The 19,949-nt window shown below is 34.6% G+C and overlaps 3 protein-coding genes across 4 annotated transcripts; 2 read left to right on the forward strand and 1 right to left on the reverse strand.

Moving 5' to 3' along the window:
- The first annotated feature begins 4,253 nt into the window (after positions 1-4,253).
- LOC137410537 (prokineticin Bm8-f-like) lies at positions 4,254-6,843 on the forward strand. The gene is made up of 4 exons (XM_068095969.1): positions 4,254-4,401; positions 4,524-4,634; positions 6,012-6,122; positions 6,206-6,843. Exons 1-4 carry the CDS (start codon positions 4,335-4,337, stop codon positions 6,223-6,225), a joined length of 309 nt encoding a protein of 102 aa, XP_067952070.1. The 5' UTR covers positions 4,254-4,334; the 3' UTR covers positions 6,226-6,843.
- A 1,039-nt stretch (positions 6,844-7,882) lies between these two features.
- Positions 7,883-9,765, forward strand: LOC137408771 (astakine-like). Its single transcript, XM_068095357.1, has 4 exons — positions 7,883-8,027; positions 8,143-8,277; positions 9,429-9,539; positions 9,626-9,765. Exons 1-4 carry the CDS (start codon positions 7,961-7,963, stop codon positions 9,643-9,645), a joined length of 333 nt encoding a protein of 110 aa, XP_067951458.1. The 5' UTR covers positions 7,883-7,960; the 3' UTR covers positions 9,646-9,765.
- Positions 9,766-10,264: 499 nt separating this feature from the next.
- On the reverse strand, positions 10,265-19,166 carry LOC137408753 (uncharacterized). 2 transcript variants are annotated; one of them, XM_068095340.1, is made up of 3 exons: positions 19,024-19,166; positions 14,157-14,372; positions 10,265-10,602 (listed from the first exon to the last, which is right to left on the reverse strand). In XM_068095340.1, exons 2-3 carry the CDS (start codon positions 14,344-14,346, stop codon positions 10,265-10,267), a joined length of 528 nt encoding a protein of 175 aa, XP_067951441.1. In that variant the 5' UTR covers positions 14,347-14,372; positions 19,024-19,166. The 2 variants fall into 2 exon arrangements, with proteins under 2 accessions (XP_067951441.1, XP_067951448.1); XM_068095347.1 differs by lacking the exon at positions 19,024-19,166 and adding an exon at positions 18,945-18,994.
- Between the last annotated feature and the right edge of the window lie 783 nt (positions 19,167-19,949).

A 19,949-nucleotide genomic window follows, 5' to 3' on the forward strand; every position in this document is an offset into this window, starting at 1 on the left:
GATTATAAGGGGTAATTGAACAATAGACTGCTATTACTAGGTCGTTACTGACTAATCATGACATGAAATCTAATCATGAGATCTAATTTTAAATAACTCTGAAACATTGTACTTCCATGCATCAAAACTGCAAAACCTCATCAGATGTACACAATCAGTCTAAAAGTTTGCAGAACAAAACGATGCATTTTACAAATATATCTAAAATATGTGATGTAATATAATTGAATTTGAAACTTAACTAAAACCTGTAATATTTGTGTATACAGTTTGTACCGGCCAGATCTAAGGCTATAACTTGTCTATATCTTGTCATACAAAAGCTAATTTGGTATGATAGAGATCCTGTTAGTTTTATATCTAGTAGATATTGTTTGTACTAGGTGAGAGTAGTATAATTATAACATATTGTAGTTATTATCAGTGCTGTTTCACATGCATAAGTTTATATAGTCCAGGAGTTGAGAGATCATTTACTGTCCAACAGTTACACTGATAATAGTTTCAATTGTTTATAGAGATCATACATGTTTCATATTTTCCAATCTGCCTTTGGATATAGCTGTTAAATAAGACTCAATCGCAGCTGTATGATACCATATTTTAGTTGGAGTTGCATTCTTTTGTAATCTAGTTCCAAATTCTTTTAAACATATCATTATTACACAGATGCATAATTATAAAGATTGTCATGATCTTATATTTTGTTTGTTTGTTTATTTCATCAATAGAAAAATAGAAAAAAAAGAAGTAATAAACACATCACATGGTTGTCAACATAGGAGTGTATAATTAATTTCTAATAATAAACAACAAATAAAACAACACAAAGCAGGTGATGATGAGGCCTATATGCAATGGCCAATCGGTCAAGACAAGGCCTAGTTAGACGATAGCAGAAAAAAATAGACTCTCACTCCAGAAGATGAACTCTTAGACTATTTTTAAATTCGGAAATAGTCCCATGTTTTTTAACATATACAGGCAGTTGGTTCCATAGCACCGATTCTTGGTATGTTGTTTTTTATGACTGGCAGCGGAGCTAGATGGTGGAATAGGTAAATTTATAAAACTTTGTCTTGTAATTTTTACAGGCACAATGTTTTGAAGATAATCTTGAAATGTTAAAAAAGCACGAAGCAAAGTATGATATTTATATAACCAAAAAATGTCAAAAAGTTTCAAGGTTTGGAAAAGCTCTTTAGTAGGATATAGGAAATCTTTTTTACAAATAATACGAACTAGCCTTTTTTGAAAAAGAAATAAAGGATTTAAGTACACAACTGAAGCATTTCCCCACACTTCAACACAGTAAGTTAGTTTGGAGTTTACATAAGAATTGTAAATCAGTAGTATTCAGGAAGACAATGGGACCATCTAAACAATACCCTGAAATAGGACGTAATTTTAAATAAAATAATAATAAAATAAATGTGATATATAATCTAAATATATAATATAATATATAATTGAATAAATATGGTGTGTCCAATTTAAGTGTTTATCTAACGCTATACCTAAAAATTTAATAGTATCAGATTTAGAGATAATTTGCGAGTTTATGTTAAGGATTTTATCAGTAAAATTAAATTTATTGTGGGGGTTTTGCAAAACAACGTATTGGGTTTTTTCTATGTTAATAGTCAATTTGTTTGAGGTACACCAAGTATATAAACTTTGAAGGTCATTGTTTAGATCATTGGAAATTATATATACACGTATGCTATATATTATGCTAAATTATATTATATATGCTGGTTTAGTTACAGCACTGAATAGCTGACACATCTCTACACGAGGAAGAAATAGTGCTTGACAAGCACTGGCAGGTTGACAGGAGGTTCTGTATAAAACTATGAGCAATTGTGTCTGTCATGTTGGGAGTGCCTTATGGTGAGTCAGCTGGCTGTATAGTGGTGCCACTAAAACTGGTCAAGCAATAAATGAGTAGATTGTGCTAACCATTGTACATCATCATACTGGTCTCTATTTGATGGTACAAATTTATCTTTTTGTTTCTAAATATTAATCTGTTGTTGTGAAACTCTCATAGTTTATTTCTTTTGCAGAAAATATTCAGTCTTTTTACTACATAATACCACAAATCCCTTATTACAAAAGTCTGAGGCAAAAAATGATTTTTGTTTCATAACTTTGTGTGTTTTTCCAATCATTGCAAAATTAATGACATACTCAGATTGTACTCGAAATATTAATCATAGAAAAATATCCTATTTAGCCAAGCAAATCGTTGTCTCCTATGCTGCTTTACTTGAAGAGCTGAGTGTTCACCTGGTGCCACAGGTCTGTGCTGTCTTAAATAATTGTATGTGAGCCAACGACATACAGATATGTATGTATTAAAAAGCGAGTATATAGGCTTAGAGTTAGCAAAAGGAGATGATTCCAAAAGTGTTTAGAGTTACTTAAAGGCTGACTTGTAACAAAATTCACATTACAGTTATTTGGTATCAAAAGATTCACCATGTCTTACTCTGCTGTGTTGTAGATGCCAAGTATGTGGAAATGTGATTAAAAGCTCTTAAAAGCTCAAAAACGAACAGTTAATCGCCGCCATCACAAAACCGCCATAGATTAGAATCTCTTTCCAAAACGGCTCAAGTGGGACATAGATGAATGAGATGGCTTCTGTTTACACTTTCATGCAACCTCATTCATCGAAATATTTTCGCAAATATACTTCAGGTATTCAATAAAACCATGTCTATTGTTCTTACGCGTCTATTTCATCGACATTGTAACGCTGTCACTTTCAGCACTGATATCTTGTTACCTACCATGAAAATTCGTTAAATTTTTTAACCTTAGCTCGAAGGAGTACATATCATTGTCTGATAAACATGACGAGCCTGTTGGTCACCTGTGATAATCGAAAAATGCTGCAGAAATTATTTGTGCTGTTTGGCAAGAAGCATGGGTCACATGATCAGGTCACGACTAGACGAATAGACCAAGCTGAAATAAGTAGCGGGCATCTATATTTGATACGGGATCTTCGGTAAAACCCGAAGTGTTTGTCATAAACTAGTGCTACGAGAAGTTTTATATTGAGCCTTTTATTGGCCTTTAATTTCACGTGAGAACATCATGTGTCAAAACAATAACCAAATGGATTAACTACGTCAAAGAAATAAACTGATTCCGATCTACGGCAGTTTCGTGATGGCGGCGATTAACTGGTCATTTTTGAGCTTTTAAGAGCTTGTAATCACATTTCTACATATTTTGCCCCTACAACACAGCAGAGTAAGACATGATGAATCTTTTAATACCAAATAACTGTAATGTGAATTTTGTTGCGAGTCAACCTTTAAAGAAGTGCACTAGGACACTTTATCAAAGACACTTGATCTATTGTCAGTTATTATCTTTGATCTACCTTTACTGGTAGAACCTGCTGAAATTATGTTATGTACTTACTAGTTATACAAGTAATAATATTATGTGTATGACACAATGTCCTATACATCAAATAGTTGCCTCTTATACATTGTACCACCTCTTTTCTTCTTAAATTGAATTCAAACCTTGCTGCTCACGCTTCAAATAATATCACAACTTATTTGCACGTTTCATTTTTCATCTTAAATTTTTGTTGTTTTATAATCTGAATAAACCATACTGGATACTACAAGTAACTCGGAGTAAAATCAGTATTTATTTTAGCCTTGTATCCTGCACAACAAAGACTTTTTGGTGACAAAAGCTTAAGATTTCTGTATCTGTTTACATTTAAGTAACTATTTAGCAAAAATATTTTGTCAATACTTTTCAAGCCAGTACTTAATCAATGCATGTTAATATCAAGGGTGTCACTATCTACTTCTAAAGATCAGTATGTCATTCGCTACACCAACTATTTACTTCCAACCAATCAGAAGAAACTTTGTGTTTCATAGTTCACCAAAAAATTCTGATGTTTCTTATAATCTGAGTAAATCATTCTGAATACTGTAACTGTAGGAAAAATAATTAATTGTTTTGCTCTTTTATCCTGCACAACAAAGACTCTAAGCAAGATTTCTCTATTTGTATATGTTTTATTTACTATTTAGCAAAAACATTTTGGTGATGTTTTTCATGTCAGCACTTGAGTACGTATATTAATAGCAATGATGTCACCATCTGCTTCTAAAGATCATTGCATCTTTCTCTTCAACCATTTTTTTCTTCAACCAATCAGATGAAGCTTCCTGTGATAAGTCATGCTTATCATTCTTTGATAACCTCTTTACAATAAAAAGTTGGTTTCCATTCGTCTGCCAACTTCTGCATGTACAACCTGCACCAGTTGACATCAGCTGTATGAGAACATGAAGTCAGCAACACTCACAACATCTATAGCTCTTGTTTTACTTATTGCTGCTGCAGCATGTACAGGTAAGACATGTGTGATCTTATTTTAACTTGAAATGATAAGTTCAACAACTCACAAACAAACATACTTTACAAATACTGATCAACTCATCCAGCTAATGTGTTTTTTGACGACACGCTTGTAGTCATATGCAACACGGATGCAGATTGTGGCTGTTCAGAATGTTGTATGGAAATCGTCATTGGCTCATTTCGTGCAGCTAAAGTATGTCAACCACTCGGACAAGATGGTGATAGTGAGTAAATACGCTTCATAGTTTTATGAACTTTTATAATTACCTTCACTCTATCAAGCACTAATTTCACTCTATCAAGCACTACCTTTACTCTATCAAGCACTACCTTCACTCAATCAAGCACTACCTTCACTCTATCAAGCACTACCTTCACTCTATCAAGCACTACCTTCACTCTATCAAGCACTACCTTCACTCTATCAAGCACTAATTTCACTCTCAAGCACTACCTTCACTCTATCAAGCACTACCTTCACTCTATCAAGCACTACATTCACTCTATCAAGCACTGCCTTCACTCTATCAAGCACTACCTTCACTCTATCAAGCACAACCTTCACTCTATCAAGCACTACCTTCACTCTATCAAGCACTTCCTTCACTCTATCAAGCACTACCTTCACTCTATCAAGCACTACCTTCACTCTATCAAGCACTACCTTTACTCTATCAAGCACTACCTTCACTCTAATATATTGTCTATTACAATTACATATATGTAGGTCTGTTTTCATATAGCTGAATGCTAAAAGTCAGCCCGACGTAAATATAGAAAGCAGGCTATACAAACAGAAACTCAGGTTATGGTTCTCACCTAGATCAAATGAGTGTTGAAGTATGGTTTTATACAACTAAATGTGTATAATAGTTACTATATAATCCATATATCTGCATATATATTTATATGGTAAAGTAATACAAAATTTAGTTGCAATAAATGTAGATATGAAATACAATAAGATACTATAACTTAATTAGTAATGATGCAGTCACATGTTAATATGGTACTAAAAGGTAAAGTGCTCTCTAGTTACTCGAGCAATATACGATGAATAAGAAAACAGTTATACTTATCTGTTAGTCTGTTGTCAATCTTCAGGAGGGTCATTTTATGTGTGGGTATATATATATATGTATATATATATATATATATATATATATATATATATGTATATATATATAAACATACACATGTACATACGCATATACATAAACAAATGTACAGTGTATATATATATATATATATACATATATATACACTGTATATTTGTTTATGTATATGCGTATGTACACGTGTATGTATATGTTTATATATATACATATGTCTATGTGTATATTTATTTATCAACCTATGTATATATTTGTACATACGTATAAACTATTTACAATGCTCTGTTGAATTCTTCAGAAGTCAACCACTCATTCTCATTTTTTGTAACTGGAGTATGTTGATCCGTCAGATAAGATGGTGAGAGGATATGCTTCATAGTCTTGAAAATTTTTATATTTACCGTTGCCGGGTTATATTGTTTCTATTTCCATAAATCACTCTATATTATAGAGTGATTTATGATAATACTTTCCATTTCGTTTTAGTCTGCTATGAGCGAGAGACTGAGCAAAACCCACATGTCAATTCTTGTCCCTGTCACCACAGCTACAAATGTATTGGTACCGGTCATCTTAATGTTATTTCTGGAATTTGGGGTTAGTGTGTTTTCTGCTTGTGTAAATTTGCTGCAGTCACTCTGAGCTTGCTGTCTCCCATAGCCTTCCTTATCTCATTACAGGTCATTGTCAACCACACTGAAAAAGTCACGGAGATGATAGGAGTTGTTCCAACATGACATTAATGTAACAAGTTATTTTCGCTGACTGGTTAGCTGCTGAATATTTCTGAACATCAATAATAAAACCTACCTTCAAATAAAGACTTTATAAATCACAGCTAGTAATTATCTTCTGCTAAGTACTTGCCGGAACATTCCCTAAGATTCCTCCCAAAAGAACTTCTCTCCATTTTACATCTTCTGCAATTGAAGTAGCAGTTGAACTGGAATATGTTCATCAATGCCAAGGAATATAAGCTATACAAGCCACACATTCAAGACACCCTTTATCCACTGTTTTTATACTTCGTAGACAACCTGCAACTGCTGCCATAACCGCTAATATTTTTTAATATCCTAATAGCCCAGGAAAGAAGTCTACACACATTACCATACAATGATAAATGAGAAACACAAAAACTACACTGCACTTAACAACCGGTCAAAATAAGTGATGTTTTTAATATCTAAGAACCAATTAAAAGAGTTACTCTGATATCTTGATTGTAACTTGAAGATCATCCAATGTATTGTATAGAAGACCACAGAAGATTACTTGTATATCAACATGCTTGTTCCTTTACTTCACAATAAAAGTACCCTACCCAACCAGTCTTACTGTATAACCATAGATTATGGCTACAGTCACATCACACACCCTCAGACAATCCTATGAGTCATATTGCACACCTTCGACATCTAGCAATTATGATGAAAGTCCAACAATGACATTTGACTTTAATAGACTTTAAAAGTTTATATGCCAGGCAATAAAACTTTGATGTGCCTCTCACTAAATTTAAAAGGTTATATAGGAATAGCAATTATATAGAAATAAGATTCTAACTTCATAAGTTTGATAGAAGCAGTTGTTGGTTATAATAATCACAATATAAAAATATAAGACTTGGTGTAGATTATAACATTGTGAACCATGAAATGTCTTAAACAAATACTTACCTATAATACAAATAAAAAGTACAAATATATATACAAATATATAAATGTATATACATTGTATTTGATTTTTATGTATGTATATATAAGCGTGTATACATATGAATATATATAGATACAAATATATCTATAAGCAAATACGCATTTATAGTTGTAGCCTAGTGATTGCGGTCATTTCTCACAAGTAAATTTAATTCAATGGCACAATTTATGGAGTTATCTGCCCCATGTTAAAAACGTATAAGCTGACCAATTCATTGTACTACTACAGATCTTAAGGACCTTGCTAGGACATGCTTCAAATAATATCACAACTTATTTTAAAGTTTCATAGTTCATCATCGAGTTTTGACGTTTCTTATAATCTGCATAAATCATACCGAATACTTCCAGTAACTGTGGTGAAATGCATTATTTATTTTAGCCTTGTATCCTGCAGAACAAAGGCTTCTTGGTGATGATAGCATGATTTTTGTATTTGTTTACATTTAAATAATTATTCAGCAAAAATATTTTGCCAATGCTTTTCAAGTCAGTACTTAATCATTGCATGTTAATATCAAGGGTGTCACTATCTACTTTTAAAGATCATGTCATTCACTGCACCAATTATTTTTCCAACCAATCAGAAGAAGCTTTCTGTGATAAGTCATGCTTATCATTCTTTGATAACCTCTTTACAATAAAAGGTTGATTTACATTCGTCTGCCACCTTCTGCATGTACAACCTGCACCAGTTGACACCAGCTCTACAAGAACATGAAGTCGGCAACACTCACAACATCTATTGCTCTTGTTGTACTTATTGCTGCTGTAGTATGTACAGGTGAGACATGTGTGATCTTATTTTAACTTGAAATGATAAGTTCAACAACTCACAAACAAACATACTTTACAAATACTGATCAACTCATCCAGCTAATGATGTGTTTTTTGTGAAGACACTCGTGGAGGTAGATGCAACACGGATGAAGATTGTGGCTGTTCAGAATGCTGTGTTGGATTCTTCAGAGGTAAACGTTTTATCTCAGTTCTTGGAGCTGGAGTATGTCAACCACTCGGACAGGATGGCGATGGTGAGAGGATATGCTTTATGTGCTTATAAATGTTTATAATTACCTTCACTCTATTATATGTTTCTATTACTATTACATATATGTAGGTCTGTTTTCCATATAGCTGAATGAAAAGTTTACCTAAAGTAATTATAGTCCACAGGCTATAACTCACAGTGAAATCAATTGAGGGCTAAAGAATTGTTTTATAGAACTACTAGCTGAATGTCTGGCGGGCAAAGGTAATAGAATAATTACCCAATGAATTTGAGTAACTTACCTCGTAAGCTAATAGTCTAAATTTTTACTAAAACAATAGCTATGTTTGAAGCCAGCCTAATAATCATTGCGTTAATTAGGCATAATGATCCACCATGTTAGCTAATAACCCCAAGCGGTTTAAGCCTGAGTAGTTTAACTGATGTAATGAATGTCATCACAACCATTTATTACTATGGTCAGTTGGACATCGCAGTGTAGTGGATTAGATCGCTGGTCTGCAGACCTTGAGGTTTCTAGATCAAATCCTCTATGAAGAGGATTTTTTGTTGTTATATTCTAATCGCTATAACTAAACACAGAGACGACAGAAAACAAAAGAGCAACAAAAAACAAACACTGAAATTCATATATATTTATGTGTATAATAGTTACTGTATAATTATTATATCTGAACATATATTTATATTGTGAAGCACAATAAAAATTTAGTAGCAATAAGTGTAAATATGAAATACAATAAGATACTATAACTTAACTAGTAATGATGCAGTCACATGTTAATATGGTACTAAAAGGTAAAGTGCTCTCTAGTTACTCGAGCAATATACGATGACTAAGAAAACCGTTATACCTATCTGTTAGTCTGTTGTCTATCTTCAGGAGGGTCATTTTATGTGTAGGTATATATAAACTGTATATACATTAATCTATTTAGTTATGTATATATATAGTTATATATGTATGTATATATCCATATTATGAGTATATAGTATAAACTGAGCTCAGCTACTAACAGTGAACAAATCCCTTTGCTTGTCTCTCTCACTTCAACCAATTTGAGGCTATATATACAGCGTCTACACTTACACATATTTAAAGGTATTAGACAGTAATATGATACAGAAATGAGTTAGGTTAATGTTTTTTTTAAAACTTTCAGTGCTTTTTAGTCTGCTTTGACCGAGACACTGAGCGAAACCCACACGTCAATGCTTGTCCCTGTCACCACAGCTACAAGTGTGTTGGTATTGGTGTAATCGAGGTCCCATCTGGAAATCGAGGTTAGTGCGTTTTCTGCTCGAGTAAAATCTCTACTGTACTCACTCTAAGCTTGCTGTCTCTCATAGCCTTCCTTATCTCATTACAGGTCATTGCCAACCACTCTGAAGAAATCATGGAGAGGATGAGAGTTGTCACAACCTGACATTCAAAATGCACAACTTGTACCCTTCTGTTCAATAAGCTGCACTGCCTTATTAAGTTCTGAATATTTTTGTATATCAACTATAAACAACCGTCAGATAAAAAACAGTTAAATTACAATATCTAGTTATCACCTTCCTAACATATAAATATAGCTAATGTGTCCGTTGCAGAACCATTGTGTTCTTAAGTTTCTATATACATGTATACATAATTTTCGTGCGCCTAAATATGAAAAAGCTCTTAGTAAGTTGGGTGCACACGTGGCATTCGTGGCATTTGTATACATGATCAATCTGATATGACACTGGTCCTCTCACCAGCTGTCACCGGTCACACATGATGAGAATGTCATTATTATTTCCTTAACTGTCATATTGATGAAGATCCATGCATCCTGCAAGCACTCAACAGGTATGCCTGGACGACTACGAGGAACAATATAACTACAGATTAGCTTGTGTAACATCTCCAAAAAAGTAAACAAGTTTATTGCTTATTTAAAAAACAAATAAAAAATTTGCAGTCAATCCAACTACCATCCTGTACCCTACATATCTGATCATGGAAATGGAAATTTCTCTCAAGTCTTTGCTATGAAATGTTTAGCTGGGCTGGATGCTTGGCTTTTCAATCCTATATAGTTCACTAACAAGGATAAGATGTCAGAATGGTTCAACCTCAAAGCCCATTGGATGGAGTTACGACCCCATGTGTCTGGCTGCTCTATGGCTTTCGTTTGAAGATGCTTGGGCAGCAGGCCCAGAAATGCTTGAACAACGGGCATATTATTAAATCTCACAGCCCAGTGCAAAGCATTGCGACCTTTTAAATCGCAGCTAGTAATTATCTGTTCTTGAGTACTTGCTGGAACCTTCTCTAAGATTCTTTCCAAAAGCAGTTCTCTCCATTTTACATCTTCTACAATTGAAGTAGCAGTTAAACTAGAATATGTTCATCAAGGCCAAATAATATAAGCCATACAAGCCACACAATCCAGACACTGTTTATCCACTGTTTATATACTCCATAGACTACCAGTAACTGCTGCCATAACCGCTAATATGTTTTAAAGATGTGGTTGCGTCAAATTTAAGTTGATCTTAAAAGAAAGCATTTTTTTTTCTCTATCAGTTGATATGTTGTTTGTTGTGTTACGCGATCGCATTGCCAAGATATTTGAAGATTAAAACCGAAAAAATCTGATCGCCGTAAAAACGCTCAGGCCACAAAAACGTGCCCAGACTTGCCCAAAATGATGTCACGCGTTAGGCAATGTCTCTATCTCTCGTATTCACATCGGCTATTTGCGATAAAAGTCTAGTCTTACGCGGCTCTATTGGCATATATCTTATTTTGTATTTGCTCATGTTGGCTAGAATAAAATTTTAAATCCTGCTACAGATGCATTATTATGAATGTTTCAAAGGTCTCAAATAACGAAAATTGAAAATTTGTTCTACTCACTTTCTCCAAATGTTGTGTAAACATTTGGGTACCGACTACCAATTCTACCGGTCTACGGTAATTCTGTCAAGTCACTATGTAGAACGCGGTCTTTGTGTCAGCACAGTTCTACAGCTACCCATACTAACGATATACAGCCTCTTATAAGCCCCGCCCACATTATGCCTGTCGCCTATCTTTGGGGCGGGGCTGTATATCATTGCCTACACCGTCTACGTACTAGTTTCTTACTAGTAGTATTCTTACTGAATACTACCGAAGTGAAATAAGCAAGCCACGTCTTTGAAAAGAATATAGACAGGGATAGAGTTTTAAGGATGAGAAGTCTGCTGCAAACTGGATTTGAACTCACCTTCTCCAGTTCTGCGGACATCCATATACCATATCCAATTCACTACAATATTCTGCAAATCATGTTTTGCATTATCTTCAACAATATTATTTTATTATATAATTTTTACAAGCAAAAATATTTTCATCTCGGCATAAAACTTTTATTAAAAATATTCATCAAGTCGTGGCCACTCAGATAGTATTAGCTGATACAATAAGACAAATTCATCTACTGCAACAAACTCAAACAAAACATCATGGCTTATGCAGCACGCATTCAAGTCTCTCTTTCCCCTTTATGGCAGTTTCCACACTGACAAAGCTTCTTCGGCTGGTGGGACGACATAAACATTCTGTAATCAGTAAAACAAATGCAATAAATATATGTCATTCATAGATATGTCATTCTAAAGCGTATCTATTGACAGCTTCCAAATTGGGAGTTAAATAGATTGCGAGTGTAAGTTTAAAAACGAATAAACATTTAATAAAGGCACAAGCAAGCCAAGCCAACGATTCGAAGCTTTGGTTCTGGAAATTAAAGATTTGCAATGATCAATCGATTTTACCCACTTCCTACGAGTGAAAATAATTGGTAATCATGACTCTAATTTACCAAAGAAAATTCGAAAAAAATATTAAAGCTAGGTAAAACGGCAGATAAGCTATGAAGTGATGATTGGAGATAGCAAAGAATTATCATTTTATTAATTAGTAAATGTATTTATGACTATAAAAATATTACATTTACTTAAGTATAGAAGACTCTAAGTTAATTTACCTCCATTCTGTCTTCCTCTGCAGCAAAACGCTGCTGACGCCTGTCAACAGCCATAGGCTGTCTACTCCAATCTTTTACTAAAAGTTGCTCAAATAACTCTGAGTCACAGTCGCTATACAAAACTATGTATAACTTAGTAATTGTTGAAATGCTTTGAATCAGTAACGTTGAGAATTCTCTAACGATGAGATTCTTCGAGATCACAGACAACGCGTTTTACGAGTGATAACATTTATTACGGCCTATATAAAGATTTCGCGCTCATGATTGGCTAACGAAGCGACCTCATATTTATCGCTTGTGGTTTCGTTTCAGATATCTTGCTTGTGGCGTCACGAAAGAGGCACCCGCTGGAATGTGAGCTTTTTAAAAGAGGGCCTCATTCAAACGCATATATCTCTGGACAAGGTTGGTCTACAAAGACAAAAATGGCATCAAATTGTAGCTGATGTTTTAGCCTTTTATGGGTTTTAATTTCATTAAATTGAATTTTTTGACGCAACCACATCTTTAATATCCTAATAGCCCAAGAAGGAAGTCTACAGACATTACCATACAATGATAAATCAGAAACACAAAAACTACACTGCACTTAACGACCGGTCAAAATAAATGATGTTTTTAATATCTAATAACCAATTAAAAGAGTTACTCTGATCTCTTGATTGTAACTTGAAGATCATCCAATGTATTGTATAGAAGACCACAGAAGATTACTTATATATCAACATGCTTGTTCCTTTACTTCACAATAAAAGTTCCCTACCCAACCAGTCTTACTGTATAACCATAGATTATGGCTACAGTCACATCACACACCCTCAAACAATCATATGAGTCATATTGCACACCTTCAACATCCAGCAGGTATGATGAAAGTCCAACAGTGACATCTGACTTTAATAGACTTGGAGTAGTTTATATACCAACCAACAAAACCCCTCTCTAAAGGGCCGCTTGCTAGATTTTAGAAGATGAAAAATGAACAGCCACCACCGACTGTTAAAAACAAATAGTAACCTTTCCGATTTCCAGTAGATTTGGGACACTATAGACAGATTCACAATGATCGTATTTTTATGCTGGTTGCATGTTTTAAAAATCTTTTTTTACAATATAATGGTTGCTTGTTAACCTCATTCCAGACTACCGTAGGTTTAATAGCGTATTGATTATCATCTTTGCTTGACAACATGCACATCAAGCAGGCGGTGCTAATGAAAGCAAACAAGGCCAAGCTTATCAATATTATCAGTTTATCGACAGCTGCCTAACAAGAAGCTGCTGACTCAGTTTCATGTCATACAGTATGAAACTATAGAGAGTGTGATACTATACCATATCAGATAACTATACTATGAAAGACACTGTATAGCATTGAACATATGGAGCCTTTAGAAAATCTTCCACCATTCTAGTGACAGATAGGTAAAGTTAATATCTCAATACAAGATCCACTACAACTCCTTATCACAATGCAACTCATAGGGCTGATTTTATGCAGTATACAGATATCACCAATATAACAATGTCTTGAGTCACACAATAGAATAACTAGTCAAAGTTTCATTTTGTCTCTGTTGAGCAGCTGCTAGTATTTAGATAATAACAAATAGATTTGGCTCCTTACAGTGCCTCGCGTTGCGTGTTCATAACTCGAGTTGTGCAACTCGAGTTGTACAACTCGAGTTGTGAACACGCAACGCGAGGCACTATAAGACGCCATAAATAGAACCCTTCATAATAAATATTTCCAACAAGTATGGATGTGTCAGACGAGAGTGACATTCTTTCTCCTACATAAACATGGTAAGTCAAACAGATGGTGGAAGCCCAATTGCCAAGTCAAGCGTGCTGCCTATGAATGTGAAATGGTGGTACCTTGAAGCCTTACCAGACTTTTTGATAAAGAGTTCAATGCAGGTGTTTGTCTCATGGCCATTGGTGCTGTCCTCATACAATAACATCTCTGCCACATCTTTCATGTGAGAGTTGATATAATTCTCAAGCCTCTCTGTATCACCTTTAAGCAGTAATAGCCACATCTCTTTGCCCGAGCTCTCCTCCGACTCACATTCATCCATGTCTTTATCAGTATGTGACTACTGTCCTGTAAAAGCAGCAACTAGCGTTTGTTATTGAAAGCAGCACATTCACATGCTGCTTCACATTTACATTGTGTATCAAGTGCTTCAAGGATCACAGAGGGTTTAGGTAAAAATAAGTATATTTGGTTTGAACAAACCAAATATACTTATTTTTACCAATTATCTACTACATAAACGGCAATCGTTGTCTGTCTGCGTGCGTGTTTGATTGATTGAGTGTCCGTCTTATAGAGTACCGTACTTTTCGGACTATTAGCCGCTACTAGGTATCTAGGGCGCATTAACGGGAATCTCCGGTAAGTACACGCCTCTATACAACCTATTCATCGTTTGCCGTTTTCACACAAAAATGACAAAAATTTTACATCTAGATTCTCTCACCTTCGATCAGACAAAGACACTACAATATTTTATTCTTACATAACATATCGTCGTACCAGTATCGTCGTGTTCAGAGTTTTGATGGATAGCTGTTGGTGGAACAGTAACTTTTTTATACACACACTTCTATGCAAGAATTCGTATTATTAATTCAACATATTCACGAATTTTGTTTTCTCAGTTCGTATTAATTGTATCATTACCGAATCATCTCATATTGAAATCGTAGCAAAACAGACTCAATTTAGCTATTACTTGCTAATTGTTTCACTGCTACATCTAAACCTTTTTATAGTCGTTTTATTTTTTAAAATTTATTTGACCTGCACGAAACATTTTTCTCAATATATAAAGTTTAAAAGTTGTTTGACAAAGTAAGTTTGAAAACCTTTACAATTGTTTTAGGTAGAATGGCAAATGTTGTTATATGTTAAATACAAATCAATTTTCTGTTCACAGACTTTTTTATTACACGGGCAACGCTGGGTTGTACAGCTAGATGTATTAGCTTACACATCTTTCCTTTTAAACCTAACCAATTAATTTTTCGTAATTAATTTCACATTTTACAACAAACATTTGTAAGATTTATCGTGTAAGATTGCAAGTAGCAGTTATTCTCCACGCTCTTATATTTACATACATTTACATAATTTGAGAAATATATATATGGATATATAAATTTAAATTCTCTTATTACATTTATAAACTTCTTATGACTTTTGAAGTTTTTTAAAGTTTGTTTCATCGTTGTTATCATTTCAACTTGCATTCTTTTAAACATAGGTTGAGTATCGTGTTTGAAGTTTAAACATTATTCATTTTCCTATCACTGTTATTATTACTTGATTAGTTTCCAATCTTTATTAGTAATATTATTCTTTTATTCAACCATTTTTGGTAGACATTGTTCTAATAAAATTTCAACTACAAAATACTATGATACTCTGTCATATTTTTTAGTATAGTCGTATTCAAAGAATTGATGGATAGTTTCTGGTGGGACGGTAACCTTTTTATACCCACACATTTTTATGCAAGAATTGCTACTATTAATTCAACATATTCATGAGTTTTATTTTGTTTTCTCAGTCTGTATTAATTGTATCATTACCGTATCATCTTTTATTGTAATTGTTGCAAAACCGACTTAATTTAGCTATTACTTGCTAATTATTTGAAATTTACATCTAATCTCTTTTACAATTGTTTTATTTTTTTAATTTATTAGACTGGCAGAAAACCTTTTCCTCATGATATGAAGTTTGAAAGTTACAGTTTTTTGACAAAGTTTGATAAACTTTACAGTTGTTTTTATTTTCTCTCAAATTATTTCAACTACACAAAACACTTTTCTCATGATAGGTTACCAATCATGTTTTCTCATGTTACCTATGTAGTTTGTGTGTTAGAATGGCAAATGTTGTTATGTATGTTAAATACAAATAGATTTCCTGTGCAGACTTTTTTATTACCCGGGTACAAGTACAGTTTATGGTGTAAAATGTTGAAAAAATACTTTACCGAAGTTGTTTTCTCTCCTTGGAGCAGATTAAAATTTACATTATTTTATTTTAATGGGAAAAATTGTTTCGGATCTCAAACAACTCGGTTTTCGAATTACCTTCTGGAACTGATTATGTTCGAGAACTGAGGTTCACTACGTTATCAAAAAATATAGGTCGCTGAAAGTTATGAAATTTTAAATTTACATTGGTTTGAAAACCTTTACAATTGTTTAATTTATTTTTAAATCAGTTGTCCTGCACAAAACCTTTTCCTCATGATATGAAGTTGGAAAGTTGTCGTTGTTAGAAAAAGTTTGAAAACCTTTACAGTTGTTTTATTTTCTCTCCTAATTTATTTCAAATACACAAAACACTTCTTTCATGATATGTAGTTTGAAAGTTAGAATGGCAAATGTTGTTATATGTTAAATACAAATCAATTTTCTATGCAAAGACTTTTTTACTACCTGGGTAACGCCGGGTAGCACAGCTCGGCTTGGGGCCATGGTGTGATAACCCGTTGCTAATGTCCTTCTTAGCAATGTTACCCTTAGGGGGCTTATTCTGTTTAAGCCAAAGTTTGTAGAACTGTTTTTCTACCACAAGATTTAATACTGCGATAACGAGACAGAGGTCGTATTTAAGAACAGTATATTTAACGATCTATATTACTTAGCGAGAATGTATAACAAAATATGATCGTAAGAGTATCAGTATGAATGTTTGAACGAAAGACTCCCCACAAACAAGATGGGATTCCCTTATATAGGAGAGTATGACTTACATAAAATATGTGTGGCATGAGTCAAACACAAGATACAAAAAGGTTGCAGAATAATATTTACACAATTAATTTTGTTCCAGGCGCACAGACAAAGATAAGCAAGCGGATGCGGACAGATCATTAGCGTAGTTGGAATGTTTATGGAGGCTGACACGAATGGTGACACAGACAGTCTTGGCAGCAAAAGATGTTGGTCTTGTAGTAATTGTCAAATGATGAAATGTTATAGAAATGTGTTACGTTCTTATCTTTTGTGTATAGTAAAATAACAACTTAATGTATAAAAGATATGTAGCTCTGACATGAGAGTTGTTCTGACATCGGTATGTAGAAACCGCAGCTAGGCAGAGGCGAGATGAAACTAGGTCATAGTCAAGATACAGGTATCTTACACGTGGCGTCACTCGGGGATGCGCGGGATAACTTTTTCGCTCCGAGTTCAGTGAGAGTCTCCAGGCGTGGCTTTTCGGATGAATGAGTTGGCGAGTGCGAGGCGATTGACTGCGAGGCGATTGGTTGCGAGACGATTGGTTGCGAGTGCATGTTGATTGATTGCAAGATGAGTGCGAGGTGATTGATTGCAAGGCGAGTGCGAGGTGATTGATTGCAAGGCGAGTGCGAGGCGATTGATTGTGAGACGAGTGCGAGGCAATTGAGTGGAAGGTGATTACGAGGCGAGTGGGAGGTGATTGCAAGGCGAGTGCGAGGCGATTGATTGCGAGGCGATTGATTGCGAGGCGATTGATTGCGAGGAGAGTGCAAGGCGATTGATTGCGAGGCGGGTGCGGGCTGATTGATTGCAAGGCGATTGATTGCGAGTGCAAAGCAATTGATTGCGAGGCGAGTGCAAAAGCGCGATTGTCAACGCCAGGCGGGTAAAGACTGATCAGCCGAGGCGAGGGCTCAGCGGCAGAAGTACGCTATCGTCAACTGCAAATATAGACGGGTATGAACGGATGCATGAATCTAGACACATGAATCTAGAATATTTACTAGATTTTATATGCATCTAGCTGTAAAACACATTGCAGATTTCTATTGTTCTCCCCAACATGTATATGTGCATGCATACTCTGATCAGGACAACAATTTCAGTAGACTGCATATTTGGAGTTGTTTTACAGTATGAAAGACAACTCTCAATAAACCTTGTGCTGCACGTGAGTATGTTCCTGTAGGCGGGTAATGCAGCTACATGTAGTTACTTATAATTCAGGCTCAGACCTGCCAACCCAAGAGTGGGGCAATGCGTGAGATTTGGTTTTGGGGCAATTGATGTATCAATGATAGTATATATAAAATTTTGGAAATTGGGGCAAAAATCTCACGCATTTTCATTTTTTCTTTGGGGTGATTGCGTGAGTCTCACGCCCAATGCGTGAGAGTTGGCAGGTATGTTCAGGCTGCTAAAGAGAGTATTCGAGTTTAGGCAGAGTGAAATGTAAGACAAAATAGAAGAGCGATTTTAGAGCTAGAGCACCTACAATATGGTTGTGAATTAAAAAGCTTATAGAACACGAGCTTTTTGAAACGGACAAAAGTTGTTTGAGGTATATCTAAACATTTCTGCAGTTACTTTTTCCTGTTAGTGTGCATACGGCGAGCTTACAATTTTAGCAAATTCCTTCAATTTGAAAGCCGTAACGATAGCTCCTAATTTTTAGTAACTAAGGCTAAAACCAACAGGCATGATTTTGAACAAATCTTAATCAGTACATCTAATTAAAAAACTTGCAGCGTTAAAAAACAATATTTTCCCATTGATGGCCTTCATTAAAACATCAAAACTACATGGTGGTTGTGTCGAGCACCGTGACCTTATAGAAGCAGTTACGAGTAAGAAAAACAACAGAATTTTCTCCAACTTGCAATATTTTTTAATATAATACATGACAATTTACCCTTTCCGAGAACATAATTGGACAAAATGATTATATTCAGTGGTCCCGGGTCCTGTCAAAAATTGTAAAAGAAATTCACATTTACAATGTGAAGTAAGTTCGGGCGGATGTCTGTGACCTCCGTAGTGTTTACATCACACCGTTTACAGTTTCTGGAAAAAAATTATTGTACACTGCTGTATGTTGTATACGCATTATCATTAACTTTTCCTGTTTCACTGTTTTCGCTGACTCCCTCTATTCACGTAGCTTATTTGTGCGAATAACCGCAACTACATGTACTCGTAAATAAGGTCGTGCAGTGCAGGTACGTCTTTCTAGTCATCAGTTGGAAAATTTATTTGGCATAGACGTACTATTCTGTAAATATAATTAGGTTATCATCGAACAATTCGCGTACAACAAATTTTGCGTAGTGGTTCCACTTTGTTAATCTGTGAACACATGCCCGCGTAGTGTTTAATTAAAGAATATTCGCTACTATTTTTAACTGTTACATTCTTACAAAATATGGAAAATAATCGTTGGAAGTACTAATTATAACAAAATCATGGTCAAAAGTTTGTATGTTTTAGTTTGTACAACAATCTAATAATATATTTGCCAATGCTCAAGGCATCGTAAATACAAAAGTAATCAGAAGAATTATAACATCTGGATTCAAGTTTATGCTATATGATAAGACAAATCTGGAGAAACACACAGAAAATATGAATAAGATAAGTAATGATCTTGGATCGGTCAGAGTTTTTGAGGCTTGGAGTAATTTTCTGCAGTTTCAAAAAATTAAATAGTAATGTGTTTTAGCCAAAACAATCCAGATCAACCCAATGAATGAAACCATCTGCTGTATCAATTGACGTGGGAGTCTTATGACAAAGAAAATCTCGAACTGGAAACAAGCCGGTGATGCATGCAATGTGCAGCATCATAGAGCAAAGAAAAAGCTAACTAAATGATGCTTCACAAAGAAAAAGTGAGGTTTCATTGACAACCAAATTTGTA

This window comes from Watersipora subatra, chromosome 1 (assembly GCF_963576615.1).
Source record: "Watersipora subatra chromosome 1, tzWatSuba1.1, whole genome shotgun sequence".
Classification (NCBI taxonomy): Eukaryota; Metazoa; Bryozoa; class Gymnolaemata; order Cheilostomatida; family Watersiporidae; genus Watersipora; species Watersipora subatra.